Here is an 18,423-nt window from a genome sequence, read left to right on the forward strand (position 1 = left end):
TGGTATCTTTCAGTTTATTTTTAGACCTGTTTCCCCATCACCACCCCAAAATCAATTAAGCGGGAGCCATGAATCTCTAGTTCCAAGCACTGTGTAAGTGCACTGTTTTTGTTTTACAAGGTATATTTATATATTTTTCTATTACTGTGACAGATTGCAGTGTGTGTGTTTTCTGCTTGGAACGATAACCTTTTTTCCTTTCTCCTATGTCACTGCACTTTTGGCTGCCTCTACGGTTTGTTGCAAATCTGAGCTCATTTAATCCCACAAAGTACTAAACAATCTCTGGTCTCGGGGGCTCTGTAATTCTACTGTAGGCGCCCCACCTTCATTTGCCAGCTGGGATCTCTTAATGAGCGAGCTGCACATAGTTCAATACTAAAATTATTTTAGCTGGTGAAATATGCTTGAAGAACCTGTGGTTGGAATCGTTCCATGCTAGGCCTGCTTCCATTCTGTTGCTGGCATTCTCTTTGCAGGATGGCTGTAGCTCCACCAAGTTACTGTTTTGTGGCCTTCCCACCACGTGCTAAGGACAGTCTGGTGGTCTTTGGGAAAAATTCAGCCCGGCCCAGAGATGAAGTGCAGGAGGTTATGTATTTCTCGGCTGCTGATCATGAACCTGAGAGCAAAGTTGAGGTAAGTCATGCATTGCAGTGTCTCATCTAGCACCTACTCTCTTTCCGTGTTCCCACCTGCACACCTTAGCTTCTTTATTGGAAGCCTGCTCACTAGTCAGAACTGTCATGTCAGTTCTGCTTGTTCCCAATTCCTTTCAGGTTTGTTCATAGCTTCTAAACAGGGTCACATGGAGAATTCTTACGTCGGCTGCTAGGACCCTTGTTTTAAAATTAAGCAAAATATTTGCATGGTTCCAAAGTCAAATTGATAAAACAGAAGTCTATCTTATATTCCTGTCTCTTCTACCCTGTTTACTCTTCTCTTACAGGTAAACCATGTGTTGGAAGCTTTTGGTTTTTCTTCCATTTAAAAAATTACATGTGTATGTTAAAAACTACACACACATATACCCACAAATGCATGTTCATTCCTAGTCCCTTTCCCCCTTTTTTTAGAAGAATAGTAGCATGCCATATATATTTTTCTCCACTTTGATTTTTTTAAACTAAAAACATATCTCTGAGATCATTCTACACAATATGAGAGAGCTGCATAGTGTTCCATTATACAGATGTACCATGGTTAATTTAAGTCATCTCCTATTGTTGGACATTTGAGTTGTTTTCCAGGCTTTTGCTATTACAATGTGAATAGTTCCAGGCATCTGTCAGGGTATCTGGTCTTGGTTTGTATATTTTTATCATGTTAAAAAATTTTCCATCAATTCCTATTTCAAATGGTTTTTAAAAATACTGTTTTGCTAGTATTTCTTTGGGATAAATGCCTAGAAATGGAATTGCTGGTCAAAGTGTAAATGAATATGTGTGTTAGATGTTGTCAAATTTCCTTTCAAATCATTTTACATTCCCAGTAGCAATGTATGAAATGCCTGTTTCTTCATATCCCCAGAGTGTGTTGTCAAACTTTCATGATGGCTGTTTTATGTTAATTTTACATCCTACTGTTATTAAATTCTTTCATTGGTTGTTCCAGCTTTTATCATTGATTCTTTTGGGTTGCCAGGTATATTGTTATGTCACCTGCAAATAGAGATAGTTTGATTTTTCTTATATCTCTAATTATTTTCTTATCCAATTGCTTTGGCTTCTATCGCTGATTCAATGTTCAGTAATAGTGGAGACACAACACTGGGTACCTTTGTCTTTGTTCCTGATCTGAGTGCGGCTGCTATGATTGCTTCCCCATTAAGTAAGTTGCAGGCTTTGGGACTGAGGTTTATGTAGTTTTATCATGTTTTTTTAAGAATGTATCCATCAATTTTTGTTTTGTTTTGTTTTTTTGAGGAGGGACTGGGGGTTGAACCTGGGACCTTGTACATGGGAAGCAGGTACTCAACTGCTGAGCTACACTTGCTCCCCCATTAATTCTGGGTTTTGTTGTTTTTTTTTTTTTTAACCTCAGGAATAGGTGTTGGATTTTGCTGAAGATCTTTGTAGTGATCACGGGATAATCCCCTAATTTTTTCCTTGTTATTTATATGGCAGATTGGATTGTCTTTGTATTCAAGTAATAAGATTCTTGGTTCTGGTATATTTATTTAAGTGTGTGTATGTTTTAAGTGGTGGTTGTTTGTTAAAGGATGGAGAATTTGGTGAAAAAATTGGGGCTGGCAAATTAAACAATCTCTTTCCACTGACGTAACCTCTGCCCTTTGGTGTTCCCTGCATTTCAAAATAAACTGATTTTTCTGGTTACTCATCAAAGTGTATTTTATTTTCTTATCATCTCAATCTTAAATTACTGGTTCTGTTTCAAACCTTTAAAAGCAGTGATCAGCACCAAAGAGCAACAGAGCTCTACAAGGATCTGCTTATTTTAGATAAATTTAACAAAGGCATTGAAATGAAGAGAGAGTTTGGAATGCCTTCCTGTGGCTGTCTATGGATAGGGCAGTGGCAGACTCTCCCGCAGGACTTTCACCAGAACAACTTGCCTCTCATGCTGAACCACTGACATAGTCCACCCCTAACCCTCAGTGGACTTTCCGTTCGTCTAGGTTGAGAAGTGTGCTGGATCCACACTTCTAGGCAGCATGTGACTGTCTCCTTTGTTTGGGTTTGTATGTTTCTTTAAGTTCCTGGAACAGAGTGGATTCTGTTTTTTTTTTTTGGTGTGTGTTTTAGAGTTGCTACTGCACTGTTCTGTTTCCCTCTGATATTACCTTTCTCCCCAAAGAATCATACATCCTGGAATAATGCTTTGATTTTTATGTGGGCAGATTTAATTTCCCAAAGATGACCAAAGATGGCCGCCTCAGCATCTCTCCCAGCCCACGTGCACTTCTTACAATGTGACTGGTGCTCCTCCCACCGAGAGGTGGGGCCGGTGTTCCTCCTGTTTTCCCCTCACCCTTCATGGATCTTGGTGAGGGCTTGGGAATGGCTCTAACCAGTGGTGTCAGGTCAGGGTGATGCTATGTGACTTCTTTTATGGGTCATAAAAGAGAACAGCTTCCACTTGTCTCTCTGGGAACTCTAGTAATTAGGACCCAAACAATTGGCAGGAGGAAGCCACAACTAACCCACATGTGGAGACCACCTGGAAGGAAACTGAGGTCCCTCAGCCAACCACCATTTTCATCTGCCAGGCATGTGACTGAATGACCTTTGAGATGATTCTAGGTCCCAGACATTGTGGAGTGGAGATCCGCTGTCCTTGCTGTGTCCTGTGCAAATTCCTGACCCCTCCAGCTCATGAGCACAATGAACAGGTTTACACTACTAAGTTTTGGGTATTGTTAAGTAGCCATACATACAACATTGTAAAAAAAAAAAAAGCCATTTACAAATATGTCTGAAATAAATATTTTAGAAAACTTTCTTTTAGAGGGTAACTACATAACTCGATATTTTTCTTTCATGGTTATAGTTATTTAGGAAGAAGAGTAAACTCCTTTTACCCATGCTGTATTATTACTCATGTATGTTGGCAGTTAAATCATGCCCCCTTGCATAAACAAGTGCAGTTTGATGTAATCTCTCTCAAAGGCAGTCCTGAGCTCTTTTCTGAGCTCAATAGCTGTGTTTTCAGCTGCCTACACACATCTCCACTGGCATATTCTGCAGGTGAAATAATGTCACGGGTCACAAACCAAATTCATTTTCCCTGCTTCATTTGTGCCTTTTCCCTCACAGCACCAGTGTCCGCTACACGGTTTAAGCTTTGGGAAACCTTGCTCCCATTCTCCCACCCATCCCCAGGCGTCGCTTCCTGTCCTGTGTGCCGTCTCTTCTGCTCATTCAGACTGACCCCCACCTCCCTTCTGCTCTAATCTTGTTGGCCTGGGTCTTTTGTCTGGGATTCTTCTCTCTGCAGAGTCACCAGTGTCTTCTTTCCAGAACATATCTCTGAAGCGATTACTCCCTTGTGGAAAAATTGTTGGAGGTGTTTACAGGCTGAGAGTCCGGGATGCTTTGCCCACTGTTCCCAGCTCTTCCCCACCAGCATCTTGCTTTCTCTTGCCTTTTTTATTCTCCTCTTCTTTTCTTTTTAAAAGCATCTTTTAATTTAATATTTTCAAAAGGTAATATATTCCTATTGTCCAAAAATGAGGTAATATTAAAAAGATTTACAGTGAGAAGCTTTACTCCCCCTGTTCTCTCTTCTCTACCCTAAGTCCCATCCTATATAGCCATTTTTATTCATTGTTTGCACATTATGCCAGTGTTTTTTATATATGAATAATTGCCCTTATTTTCCTTTTTAAATGAAAGTAGCACATTATATATCCTATCCTGAAACTTGCTTTTAAAATATATGTATAGTTTCAAACTTACAGAAAAGGTCTGCAACTTATCTTTTTCACTTCACATTTTCTAAAGAATTTTCCATATATGTACATAGAAATTGTTCTTATTTTTTTTTACAGCTTCATAGAATTCCATTGTGGAGACGGCCCACAATTTATTTAATCAGTCCCCCCAAGTGGACACTTGGACTGTTTCCGGTATTTTGCTAGTCCAAAAAATGTGGCCATGAAGAACCTTGTCCATAAGTCATTTTGTACATGTACAGTTGTAGCCATTGCTTAAGTTGCCAGATGCAGGATTGCTGGGTCATAAGGTAGAATTTAAAAAAATAACTGCCTTCCACATGGGTTGTACAATTTCCTGCTTACTATCCTCATTCTTAGTTCTTCTCCCTCAGCTTATACCCTAGACCCCAGTCTCATTGAACTGCTAGCCATTTCTTAAGCAAACAACACACATGCATTTCTTTGTGCTTTTTCTATCCTTGCTTAGAGTGTACTTCTTCTCCCTTCCTTTCATCTACTTGGTAGACTCCTATGCATCCTACAAGGCCCCAGCACTGATGTCACCTCCCCTCTTTAGTCTACCACTCCTCTCATCCATGTTGCACTGTTATGCATGTCGCGCTATCATTATAAATGCACTGAAATTTACAGTCACCTTGGGAGGCAGGGGTTCTGGGTTCTAGTCCTGCCTTTTCCATTTATTGTGCCCTGTACCTTTGAGCATCTCTGAGATTCATCTGCCAGATAGAGATCATGACATCTGCTCTGTCTGCCTCACGGGGCTTTTTGAGGCACATGTGAGCTGGCATGTGAGTGCATTTAAGGAGAACATTGGGAAGAGGGAGGTTTTCTTTCTTCTTTTTAGGAACTGACTCGTGTCTTGAGATTCTGTGACTCCAGGTCTCAGTTACCAAACTCCTACCTTTATCACAGGTTTCTGAATCTGCTTTTCTAAATTCCTCTACTCTCTTTAATTCCCTTACATCAACACCTGTCTCCATCCCTTGTTCTTGCCCCAACTACAGAGTGATGGTTTCTTTTTTCCATATTTGGCCCTGTGAGTCACAATCACTACCTTGTCCAATTTTCATAAAAGCATTCATTAGCATATAGAAATTCTTATTTTATCTATGAAGAGAGCACTTTGTACAATATATCATCTATTCCTCAGCCATTTCATGATATTTTAAACATGTGTTCTAAGGTTTCCCTAGAAACCTGACACTTGAGTGTTAAGGTCCCAGGAACTCATTTCTGAGAATAACCATGTGCAAAATATCATCCTGATTACTCATCCACCCAAGCACCCTTCCAGTTGGTTCACCCTTCCAGGCAGTCCTCCCTCCCAGCTTTTCCACTTACCCACCTTTTCGTCCCTCCATCGTCTGTCCACCAGTCTGCCCCATCTGCCCGTTACCCACTATATGTCAAGGTCACTGTGCTTGAGGCTAAAAGAATTAAAATAAGATCCACCAGCACAGAGTGCCTTACTTTCTAAAATTACACTGCACGTTTTTGTTCAGCTGCATAGTTGGCAGATTGGAGTATCTTAATTTTAAATCCTTTAGTCTTTCCCCTGTGGCTTCTGGGTTTTAAACAACTTTTCTTTTGGCTGCAGAGTAGGGTGGGTGAAAATGTGTCCGTCTTTTCTGAAAGCCCCTCTGTCCTCTCCAAGGATGCTGTGCCACACTGCATCACAGAACTCATCTCTACCTTAAGTCCCACTCCTCCCGTGATTAGGGGAGCTGAAGAAGTAGATAGCTTCCTGGATCAAGATGTGTGGTGTGTGTGATTGTGAGAGGGTATGTGTGTTCCTGCGTGTGTGTATTCATGCACGCGTGCCCATAGCTGGGTACAGGCCTATTCTTATATGATTGAACCTTCTATGTAGGAAAAAACCCCACAAACTGATCGAATATTAGAGTACTGCTCCAGAAAAACAATGGATTTCATGCTTAGAAACCATTTTTACTTCTATAAAATTCAGCTGAAGTTTACATTACTCACACTGGGGGCAACAAGAGGCTAATTATAGCACAATTTATGGAGACAGAATTCTTGATCACCCAGTCAGGTTTGACACCTAATATTTTTTATAATATTCTCTGATTATTTGGCAGTTGATCTCCTTTGTTTCCCTCTTTTAAAATGTAAAATCTCATATCCTTTTTTTGAAAGTAAATTAAAATTTATTTCCCTTTTCCTCTGTGTGAAGTGATGAATGGATTCAGTATCCTCAGTGAGGTTATGCAACTTTCATGATTTGGGGCAGACAGACCTTTGGTAGATAATTTCTCTTTTCTTCGCTTATGAAGGCATTTACAAACGGAGATAGAAAATGACCAATTAATGAGGATTTGCAGTATTATCAATAAAATGGTCCAGACAGAAGCTGTATTTGTGATGTGTGGTATAGTGTGTGTATGTGTGTGTGTGTATGGAGAGGGGGTCTGAATTTTAATTCTGAAGGTTATCTTTTATAGTGGGAAAGCACAGGTCATTCTGGACTTAGGTGAATCAGAGCTAAACAAAGCTCGCTGGCTGCTGGGCAATTGCATGCTGATCTTCCTCTCTGTTTTCTGTTTTCTTCTTTTCAGCCCCAGGAGCAGGCATCCTCAGACATGTGTGAAGTCTGAAGCATTTCCCTTGCCCCCATGGGCAAGTGGCTTAGCAGTGGGCTTCCTTCCATCATCTCCCCTTTCCCAAGCCTGCTTCTGACCTCTTGCCTTTGCCTTGCCTATCCACAAAGATCTTAAAGCTACAGGGAAGTAAAAGGAGCTCTTTGGAAATGTGGGTGTGGGCTTTGTCCTCCAATTTCAACCCCTTCTTCTGTTTTCATGTAGACTCATATGGACCTTGAGGACACACTTTCAAAGGCAGGCAATAAGAAAAAAGACACTGGGGTAAAACAAAATAAAATAAAATAAAAACTCAATGATAATTAGCAACGTTGCTTTTTCCAAAACAAAAAAAAATATTTCTCTAAAGCATCCCACTTTCCCTGCTTTTTCCCCCTCTCTAAGAAGTTTGGCTGACTCATCAACTCATTTCACAGTGGCTTTCACTGGAGGTGCCAGGGTTGTTGTGTTCACCATCTGAGTACAGTAGGCAAAGCACAATGGTTGTGTTTCATTAATTGAAGCGTCTATTGTGTGTGTCTCTATTCTCCCTTTCATTGGGTGATATCCAGAAATACTGCGTGCTGGAATGCACCAGGGGTAGGCGACAGCAATGAAGCTTATTTTGCATTTACGTTTTTTACAGAATCACCCAGAATAATAAACAGCTTGCTCTGCAGAAGAATTGCCTTTTGTCTGTGTCTCTGTGGCCTTTTCAAAGTTCATCTTTTCCATCCTCCAACCTGCCAGGTGTCCCTGAGGAGCCACCTGAAAGAATGACAAGTTCAAGACAGGCAATACCTTGAAAACCCCATGATTAGCGTTAGGCAGTGCCAACGTTTAGAAATGTGCCTTCCCCACTCCGGGTATTCATATATTGTTATATGATGTGGCACGCTGGCTCACACTAGCTGGCAGATTTGCTTTATTTTTGCAGGGTGGGAGTGGCTGTGGGGCAGCAAGAAAATTTGCTCACCTCTTTCTCCTGCTCACTTTGACAGCTTAATAATGCAAGCTGCAAAGATTCATCTTTTAAGTGGCAAGTGTTTTCTCTTCTCCTTCTTATTTTCTAATAGAAATTTGACTAGGAATTTTTGACTTGGAAAATTCAATTGTTTTTGCCACAGTGAAAGAAAATTTCAGGTGCCTTTTGCATTTTTTCCCAGGTGAAAGTTCTCCTGCTAGCTCAATTCCAACTTCTTATTCTCTGTCTCATTAATAATGTGGCAACTGTGAAGGTCAGTGGATTTTATTTTATTTTTAAAAGACTGCCTGCAGAGTTCATGTTCTAGATGGCTGACTTTAGAAAGTTTAGCCAAATACATCATGCATAGATGCTCATTATTATTGAGGTTTGCTCCAAAACTGGCATGTTAAATAACCCATCTCTATGAGACAATTATTTTTTTTCCTGTCCCCTCCCTAGACCTATGATTCTCCAGATTTAAAACACCAGTGGAGTGTGTGTGTGAATGGTGGTCACAGACAGGCCCTGGTTAGGCCCAGGTTTCTGCAGTCCACGACAGAGATGCTCTTGGGGCATCTATTCCAGCCACACCAAGGCCTGGATATGCCTCCTGCTCTGTGGCACATGAGGGGGGCTCTGGGGCCTGGCAGCGTCAGCCATCAGCCCTGTGGTTAGCAGGGGCTGGTTTGGCCCATTTTGGAAGTCCCTTTCCTTCCTCTGGGATCATATGGTCTTTTTGATTCAGTTTTCAACATTTTTATCAGTCACTACTTACTGAGCCCTTGCCGCTCTGTGCCTTGTTGCCATCCCAGTAGCCCCCCTCAGTGGTACAGAGGGGACTTGCCTACACCATGGACATGCCCTTGACCTCCCCGTCTCTCTCTTCTCAGCCTCTTGCCTCTGTCTGGAAGACCTTGATGTCCAGCCCATTTTTCAAGATCAACTCAAATGCCACCCTCTTGATAAAGCTTCTGACCTCAGACTCCTTTCCCAGCCACTTGATATGTTCCATCTTTCCTTTGAACCTCTGTAACATTCCCTTTGCCCTTTGTTATTCATACATTCTTTCAGTTCATTCGTTTATTCTCTTGGGAAGTATCTAGTATGTACCAGACTTGGGATATATCAGTAAATGGAACAACAAAGACCCCTGCCCTCATGATCTAGCTGAAGATACCATACATAAGCAGTACATACAATAAATAAGTCGAGTAGGTAGTATTTTACAAGGGGATAAATGGAATAGAAAAAAGAAAAAGCCCAGCAGCAGGATGAGGTTGATCAGAAGTACCAGGTGGAAGGAGGTGCAAGAAGCCATGCATATCAAGTGGCTAGGCCTTAGTGACACCACTGGAGTCTGCCTTGTGGTTGGAATAATTTGTCTACATGTCTTCTCCTTCCTTCAAGCCTGAGAGGACAGGGACCGGGCATTCTCATCCATTGATCTGCCAGCAGCACTTAGCGCAAAATGTCTTGTGTGCAGTTGATGCTCTATAAATAATTGGTGAAATGGGAATGAATGTATAAAAATGAATTTGAGTACAAATGACCCATTTCCTATTTTTACTTTTTCTTTCTTCTTTTACTTTTTTCCCCCATAAAGCTATATTTATGAAGCTGAGATTTCTTCCCTAGTTACCCATTCTTTTCAAGACAAAATATATCTTATTATCAATTTGCCATGAAAAACTCAAGGGTCTCTTGATAACCTGTCGGCTTAATTAGCTTTTAGTTTACAGATATTCTTTTCCAAGTGAAATAAAATGATCTCAGAGCAGAGCAATACCAAAAGTGAATTGTGAAGGTATGGAAGACACCTAACAAATGAGCGTGCGTGCGGCACGTATTTCAGCTCTTACTTGAGGTTTAGAGGTGATGGGAAATCAGTGCAGAATAGGATCCAAAAACTTTCAAGGCTGCATTTGACGCAGTGCTTTCAGCTGCCCAATTTAAAATGCAAATGGCTGTTGCAGCTGATAAAAATTTCCCCTGAGAGCTAAGGAGCTCTGTGCAATTCCAAGCTGGTTTCTGTACAGCATCCACCTCACAAAGAATGAGTCAGAGACTCATAGAATGCCAGAGTCAGGGAGCATATTATGGATAGCCTAGTTTAGTGGTCTTGAAGCTGCTGCAGGGGGCCCCCTCCCCCCTTGGGGTAGGATACGGGGACGGGAAGGAGGAGCCGGCAGGCAAGGCTGTGAGTGGTCGCCCCTGCCCCACTCTGACCTCCCTGCCCTCTCTTCGCCTCGACTCATTGGACCGGTTTTATGATGTTGTGCTTCTGTGTAAGAGTTTGTTTGAAGGAAGGGTTCTGAGGCTGAAAATACTTAGAAACAGTTTGATCTGGGTTAGCTCTCATTTTCCAGTGAAAAATGCGGCAGCTGGAAAAGGTAAGACACTCAACTCTAAGTGACATGGCCTGCAGTTCTACAGCAGTTAAAAATACACCTCTCTGGGTATAAACATACTTATTCATATTAGTATTTCCTTACTGGTATTCCCCTCATGGGCTCAGTGTGAGAATCAAATGGCGCAGAAAAGCATAATGTATTAGAAAGTATACATTGTAATGCAAAAGTTAAGCTTAAAGTGGTATCATCATTTTCCCTTTTCTTATGACTAGAGCAGTGGTTCTTAACCAGGGGTCCACGGACGTGAAAAGATTTCAGGGGATCTGTAAGCTTGAATTGAAAATTCAAATAAAATATTTTTCTTGTGGGGACATGTTGGTGCAGGTGTGATGTATTTATTAAATAATACACAGTATAGTGTGGACTTAGTAAGGGGTCCACGGTTTTCACCTGACTGGCAAGGGGGTCCATGGAACAAAAAAGGTTAAACCCCCCGTGCTAGAGCAATCATGGAAATTGGTGGTTGTCAAGCTGTGTTCCAGGGAGCCCTAGGGATCATTGCAGGGGCCTAGGGACCTCCCTTCAGACAAACCCTCTTCACTTTTATCTGTTCTCTATGTTAGGCGTCTATGTAGATTTTCTCTTAAAGACAAGGCTCTATAACTGAAAAAGAAAAAAAAAAAAAAAAAAAAAAAACCACTGATTTAGCTGGATTTTTGCAACTGAGAATAAATAGCTGAGTTTGAAACGCTGGTGGGCATCTGTGCCTATTGGAAGTACCAGACACAGAATGATGTTAATAATGTTCCAGTAAAGAGTAGAAGAAATACTGGTTCAAGAAGATTGTCACCATATGCACAATTACTATGGATAGATTGGCTTGTACCAAAGAGATGAAAAACTGAGTGGGTGGCAGAGCTCACACCCACTGTGAGAAGCCTTTGAGCTACATTGAGACTTGGGATATATTTTAAGTGTGGTTGTTCCCAAGAAGGTCCTTTCTTTTTTTGGCTCTTTTTGCATCTGATGTAATGATTCAGTGTAAGTACCAAGATGAAACCTAAGTGGTACCTGGCAGGTGATGGCCCTTTCTTTCTTGTTCACTTTTTAGTGCACTTACATTTCAATCGACCAAGTTCCCAGGACCCATGCCATCGTGATAAGCAGACCTGCCTGGCTTTGGGGGGCAGAGATGGGAGCCAATGAGCATGGAGTGTGCATCGCCAACGAACCCATCAACACCAGAGAACCTGCTGCTGAGACGGAAGCCTTACTGGGGATGGATCTGGTCAGGTAGGGGAGGTGAACTGCACTGTGATTCTTTGAAACAGCTGCCCAGAAATAGGTTGGAAAAGTGGACAGGACTTATCCTCCCCTCAACTTCGTATTTTAGAACACGGTACCCTCAAAGATGATGTCTGCCTCTTGATATAAGCTTAGAAGTGATGGAAAAAAGAGTAGATTCAATGGAATATTATCTACCCATAAAAAGGAATGATGTACCGACATATGCTACTACATGGAGGAACCTTGAAAACATTATGCTAAGTGAAAGAAGCCAGTCACAAAAGACCACATATTGTAGGATTTATATGAAATGTCCAGAATGGGCGTATCTGTAGAAGAAGAAAGATTAGTGTTTGCCAGGAGGTGGTGTGGGTTGTGGGGGAAGTGGGAAAGCTGAATGACTGTTTCTTTGTGGAGTGTTGAAAATGTCCTGAACTTTGCTGGAGGAGATGATTGCACAACTCTGTGAATATACTAAAACCCACTGAACTATACACTTCAAATGGGTGTCTTTTATGATGTGTGAACTATATCTCAAGAAAGTTGGTAAAGAAACAAGAACAGAGCTCACCTTCCCCTCTTTCCCCTCCAGCTCAGTAGTCTCCCAACTTCCATACAACAGAAGGTCGCAGGGCAGAAGCTCAGCAGGCAGGGGTATTTGTCTGTTTGTTCACTGCTCTGTCACAAGCACTGGGAACTGTGTGCCTGACCTACAAAATAGGTGATTTATAACTGAGGTAGAGGATGGGCTGGCATGAAACAGTACCCTAAGTGGTTTTCTTTTTTTTCTGAAATGGTGAAATGAGACAGCGTCATGATGTAGTTGAAAGAAGATTGGGCTGGGAGCTGGGAGCCTTGACTTCCAGGTTCATGTACTAAGTTACATCACCTCTCTGGGGCATGGTGTTCTCATTTGTTCCTCTGAGGCCTGGATTGGATGACTCTAATGAGCCTCCTCAAGCTAACATCCTATAAAAAGAACGAGGGGTTTCGCTACTGGTTTTGTGGGGGCAATTACATATTTTGGTGGAGACCTCTGTGGCCCACAGCTTCTGCCAACCATTTTGATAGCATAATTGCCTTTCTGCCTTCCTCGCCCTCTATTATTCCTGGTTTTCATAAATGCAGAAGGAGCAGGTTGCCTGGGCGGGGGAAAAGATGGAAAGAACCTCATATTTACAATCAGTTTTCTTTTTATTAACTGAATAAAATATATACAATAACAAGGTTTGAGCTTCTGTTTTGACAGCTTCCCCAATATTTTCCTTCCATACTTAATAGAAATCATGAAAGTAAAGAGTTAGCAATGGGGAATATTCCCTTTTCTTTTTATACCTCATATTAATTTTATTGATATTTACTTTGAATTATAATATTTGTGGCATGGGGTTTGTAGAAGTGGCAAAATCACCATTTTCACAATTAATTTCTAAGGGATAAAGGAAGAAAAAGGTCTTTTTTTTTCCTTTAAAGCCTCTGATACATCTTTTCAAGATTATCAACCAAAAATGCAACAGGGGTTTACTGAATATCTACTTTGTTTAAGATTCTGTGGGCACATGAAGAAGCTCAAAGTTTCAGTGAGATTTGAGTCCGTTTGCAGGAGAAGATAGAAAACTGATGAACGACAGATTTTAAGAATAATTCAAGGCACCAGTAAAAGAGTTGTAATTCAAGGCCGTCTGAGATTGGTAGCCACATGAATAACCCAGGTTTCCTGGTCATGGCCCTCAGAAAACACTGCTGGATGTTTGCAGATTAACATAGACTGGGCATATTTGGAAATGCTTCGAGGAGGAGCTGCCTTTGACCTGGATCAACAGACAGAGAAGATACATTTGGCACATAATTAATGTCGTGACAGCAAGGTCTGGGATAATAATCAATTTTGGGAGTAGATGACAGAGTAAGGATTTAATCTTAGTCATTTAACTCCTTTTCTGACTAGCTCTGTCTGGCTATTGCAATATAAAATAATGTACAAAGCGCCCTGTCACTGGTTGTTCTTTAGGTTGGGGATGGAGTCACCTGGAACGTACCTTGATGGTCTCCGTGAGTTCAAGGGCTGGGCTGAGCTACCTGCAGGATATGATTAGTCCAGCCAAGCATAGTCAGATTCTGAGGGGCCATTTCATTGCTACCAAACCGTGAAAGTGAGGGATGAACCAAAAGGCCTTTCATAATAATTTCTAAGAAGCTCCAAGGTGATGCTGCAGATTACAAATCACAGTTTGAGTGTTAAGATTCCAGAGCAGTGGTTGTCAAAGTGTGGTACCTGGACTAGCATCACTAGGGAACTTGTTAGAAATGTAAATTGTGAGATGTTCTGAAGTGTGGGGACTGCTTTCAGAATTAGGTTGAGCCTTGAATCTGTGTTTTAACAAGCCCCGCAGGGGATTCTGATACCTGACAAAGTTTGAGAACCACTGCTCTAGAGGAAACATTTTAGGCTTCAGCATTTTCCTAGGATTGCCAGGAAGCACCAGTCCTTCTTTTGTCCTTGCCTGCCTTTATGCTTGGGGCCAGTTCTTTCCTGGACAGCTCCTGTGAGAGTGGCTTGTTCACACTTTACCCTCTATTTCAAGTTCCTACTAGACCTGCGGTTGATTATTCAGCAAGAATCCAGAGGTTGCCTGCACGCGTGTACTGATGCTTTGTGCTTCCCAGCAGCATGTCACATCCAACCTCAGCCTCTGGAGACATAATGAACAACAGCAATTTAATAGGCACCGACTTTAAGATTAAAGGATCATTTGTATTTGTTTCCTAGAGGCTTGCTGTTGGAATGCAGGCGTTAGGCAATACTGATTTATGATTCATTTTCAGCGATGTTTATGCTAAAAGCCAAACTTTATCTGTCTTTTTAATCTACGGATCTCTGGGAGAACCTGACAAATATCCCTTCCTCCCTAGGAAAATGCACATACCACAAATACACATTTTCACTTGTTTCATGAGGTTGGTTCCAATGTACAACGTAATGCTGGCTGGAGCTAGCATTAAAACGTGGGAACTTGTTTTCGGCACGTGTGAGGCGTCTCTTATAACCCAAGGTCTGCCTCTCCTGATGAGGCATCTGGGCCGCAACAGGGATGGGAACTAGAAAGCTTCGGCACCAGTAAGCCAGTGCCGGTAAATGTTTATTAACTGGCTTGGTGGGGGGCCAGTCTTGTCTTGTAGCCTTTTCCAGTTTCCATGGTGTAAATATTCCGACTGATTTCTACCTACCAATGGTTGAACAAATTACTCTAAAATTTTAATATTCTGCTCGCTGGGCTGGTTCTAGCTGGCACACCACCACATTCTTTCTCTGTTTTGTGCTCCTTCTTCCCTTTGCATAACTGCTTTACTCTTTTCTTTCTCTGCAGACTGACACATGATGCTCCCATTTGTGTTTAATTGACTCTGGCTCTAAAACCCAGGCAGTCCAAAAACTTCAGAACATCTCATAATTCTGGGCACACTCCATCAGACCCTCAGTATGTAAAAACAAAACACAAAAACCCTTGTAAAGAAGCCAGTATGGAAATCTAGAAGGGTCTGAGGGTTGTCTTCACAGGCGACTTGAGAGGAAGCACCCGTGTAATTCCTAAGCTATATCAGCAGAAGCACTTTGCTTATATCATTTCATTTCATTTTGCCCTCACAACAACCTAATGAAGTAGGGCTCTTTTCTTCCATTTGGTGGTTGAGGGAACTGGGGCTGGGAAGGTTAAGGAACTTTCCAGTGCCCCAGAACTGCTGTCTGTATTAGATCAGGCTTTACTTATCGTCTCAAGGAGACCGAACACTCAGGGCACCAAGAAATGGAGATTTTACACATCTTCCCCCAAATCACTATCCTAAGATCTTAGGCTTCAGCTTTGTAAATCATTGCCCCTTGCAACTAAGTCTTCCTAAATAAGCTTAAATTTGAGAAATGGCAAACAAATTGATATATAATTAGATGCCTATGAAATTAAGCCCGTTATAAGAATATGTCTGTAGTGTGTAGTTCTATTATCTTTTTTCCCCCTAGGGACACAGTGAAATGTCCCTTCAGGAAGTATCAAATTAGGTCAATTTTAATAGCTATTGCTTCTCAAGTTAAAAATTTGCCAAGAACTGATCCATACCACATTCTTAGCAAGTTCCATTGCCTCTATTCTAAGACTTGTGGTCCTGCCACCAAAAGTATAATTGTGATTGGACAGGTGAATAAATGGACATTTACTGAGAATATATTAGGTGACAACCTCTTTCCTGTCAGCCTTTGAGGGAAAGTATATTGTTTCCACTTTATAGACGAGAAAATCAAGGTTTGGCAATGTTACATTGCTTAAATTGTACTGCCAGTGAATAAGTAGCAGAACCAGAAGTCCTAGCAAAGTCCCTTCATCTCTGAACAAAATGTTTCTCTGCCATAGTGTACTATCTCTCAAAATTTACTTATCACTGACTTGGTCCCGGGCACTAAGGCTATATATTTTCATGTTCATTATGTCATACAATCCATTTTCATAGCAACCCAATGATGTAGGTAATCATTTAAAGGTGACATAAAACTCAAGTTCAAGTATACTATGAAACCTCTGTAAGGTCATACAGAGCACACAGGGGCTGGATCTGTGCTCTCTTTAAAGGGTGTATTAATCGGAAGGGTTTGGGGAGAGATGGATGTCTCACTTTAGAAGGAACGGATGTACATATATGTGTGTTTACAAGCAGCATTGCACACGCCCTAACCACCCACCCATTCCTAATGAGACCTTTAAGCAAATTAATGCACAGAGGACAATGGCTGTAATTGAAAGAACGTTATATGTAGCCAAAATACCTGGCTGGACTAGGACATTTTCTCTTGCCTAGTCTAGAGGCAGGAGGAAGAACAAGCCATAGAAAGGAATCTCCCTGAGGGCAAGCTCTGAGCTGGCTGGTTACAATGGAGGCAGAGAAGACAGAGGGATGACTGAGCTTCCTTGGAAGAGGAAGAAGCCCCTGGATTCCTGCCTCTTTTGTCTGTGTGAAAGGGAGATGCCCAAAGACAGAAAACAGCCCCGCGATCTCTAAGACAGGAGGGATGTCTTCTCAGAGAGCTGCTAACATTCTTGCATGTGCTGTGAGTTGCACGTGAGTTGTGAAACTCGGCCTTATCTCAGACTTTGTTTTCTATGGTCCTAATCTTGTGTATGAGATGACTAAGGTATACTTCTGGTCTCCTTACTGCAGGCTTGGTTTAGAAAGAGGGACAACAGCTAAGGAAGCCTTAGATGTCATTGTCTCCTTGTTGGAAGAACACGGACAAGGCGGAAATTATTATGAAGATGCAAACTCCTGCCAGAGTTTCCAGAGTGCATATCTGATTGTGGACTGTGAAGAAGCCTGGGTGCTTGAGACCATAGGGAAGTACTGGGCTGCGGAGAAAATCACAGGTGAGTGGTGGGGATGGAGAAGGGGTTTGAGGACAGAGAAAGGCTGGGGTGGATGTTGCCTGGATTTGTAGAGTCCACCCTGGGGGAGTCCTGCTGCTGGTGCAGAACATCTCCACCATGCTAGATCCTTAAGCTTAGATGGGCTGCTCATGCCTAGCTTCTGCTTCCAGATAAGAACCTGGAGTCAAGAGATTTCAGCCCTTGGGAAGCACATGCACTCACCACTTTATATTTCCTGTTTTTTTTTTTTCTGGGCAGGACTCGGTTTTAACTATCAGCAGTTCATGATCCACGTTGTTACTCTGTTAATTGGGCAAGAGAGTGGTGAAGCTCCATTCAGAATAGGTCAATGAATCACCTCAACAGGGAGCTCCTCCTTATTGCCCCCAGCCCTGCAGCTCTTCATGCTTGGGACGTTCCTCTAAAATAGGGATTTAGATTTATGTGAGGGTCACTGAACACCACTGTGGGCCCACAAGGCATTTCCCTGTACAACAGTGTTCCTAGAGGAACAAAGGACTAAGTGATCCACTCAGAAGAATCTAGAACCCATAAAATTGCTGCTTTGTAGCCTCTAGCATATTGCTTCTAAGACAGTTCTGAGGAAGGAAATGGTGGGGTTTGGGGGTGGTGGTCGTGTATCATTACCTCAGCACCCTCGCGTTCTGGACTGGGTGGCATCCCAGCATGGGATTGATTAGTTCGAAGGGAGAGTTAGCCACGGAAGCCTCTCCTAAGTTCCTGAGTGTATGCTGCCATCCTGAGCTCATGGCCGACATGGCAAGTCGATCACCACACTCTTTTGGTTGCACTTGACTTCTGGATTTTTCTCAGCTGAAATTACTAAGAAGTCTTTTCCAGTTCACCAGAAATGATGTTAGGGATGAAATCTGTTTGCCCTGCCTACTTCAGGGATGATTAAATCAACAGTGACCTGAGTTAGAAGCAGAAGGTGCCAATCAAGTCTGTTTTCTGTGGCCAAGGTTCAGTGATCAGGGTTGCTGTGACCAGTGGGTGCATTGTATCCTATACAAAGCTGCTCAGTGGAGGCAGCAAATTCTGCCTGTCGTTTCCTGGCCAAGCTGTGCAAAGGCTGAGTTTGCCAGCAGGAGTGGGCAGTGGCTTCTGATTCTCACAAGAAGGCAGAATGGGCTTGTGGTGTCCCTGTCAGTTGTCTCAGAGTTTCTGCAACCCATGTGCACTCAGTGCATATTCACGAGGGCACATGCCAGCTCATCCGGCTCTTAGAGTATTTATAAAACAAATACAGCAGGGTGGCCCCCCACATCTCCAAACATCCTGATATGCAGGGACTTAAAACTCCTTTATAGAAGACCCTCCTAAAATGAGCTCTTCCCATTGAATGGTTCCATCAAGAGGGCTAGTGGTTCTA

At 42.1% G+C, this 18,423-nt stretch overlaps 1 protein-coding gene across 2 annotated transcripts in view; it reads left to right on the forward strand.

Moving 5' to 3' along the window:
* Window positions 1-18,423, forward strand: part of SCRN1 (secernin 1) — a 62,156-nt gene that overhangs the window by 22,993 nt on the left and 20,740 nt on the right. For both annotated transcript variants that reach the window (XM_004456589.5, XM_058296835.1), the window contains exons 2-4: window positions 480-639; window positions 11,444-11,625; window positions 16,828-17,030. In XM_004456589.5, the coding sequence (XP_004456646.1) occupies window positions 481-639; window positions 11,444-11,625; window positions 16,828-17,030 (544 nt within the window). In that variant the 5' untranslated portion in view covers window position 480. The remainder of the gene's footprint in view (window positions 1-479; window positions 640-11,443; window positions 11,626-16,827; window positions 17,031-18,423) is intronic.

This window comes from Dasypus novemcinctus, chromosome 5 (assembly GCF_030445035.2).
Source record: "Dasypus novemcinctus isolate mDasNov1 chromosome 5, mDasNov1.1.hap2, whole genome shotgun sequence".
In the NCBI taxonomy this organism is placed as follows: domain Eukaryota; kingdom Metazoa; phylum Chordata; class Mammalia; order Cingulata; family Dasypodidae; genus Dasypus; species Dasypus novemcinctus.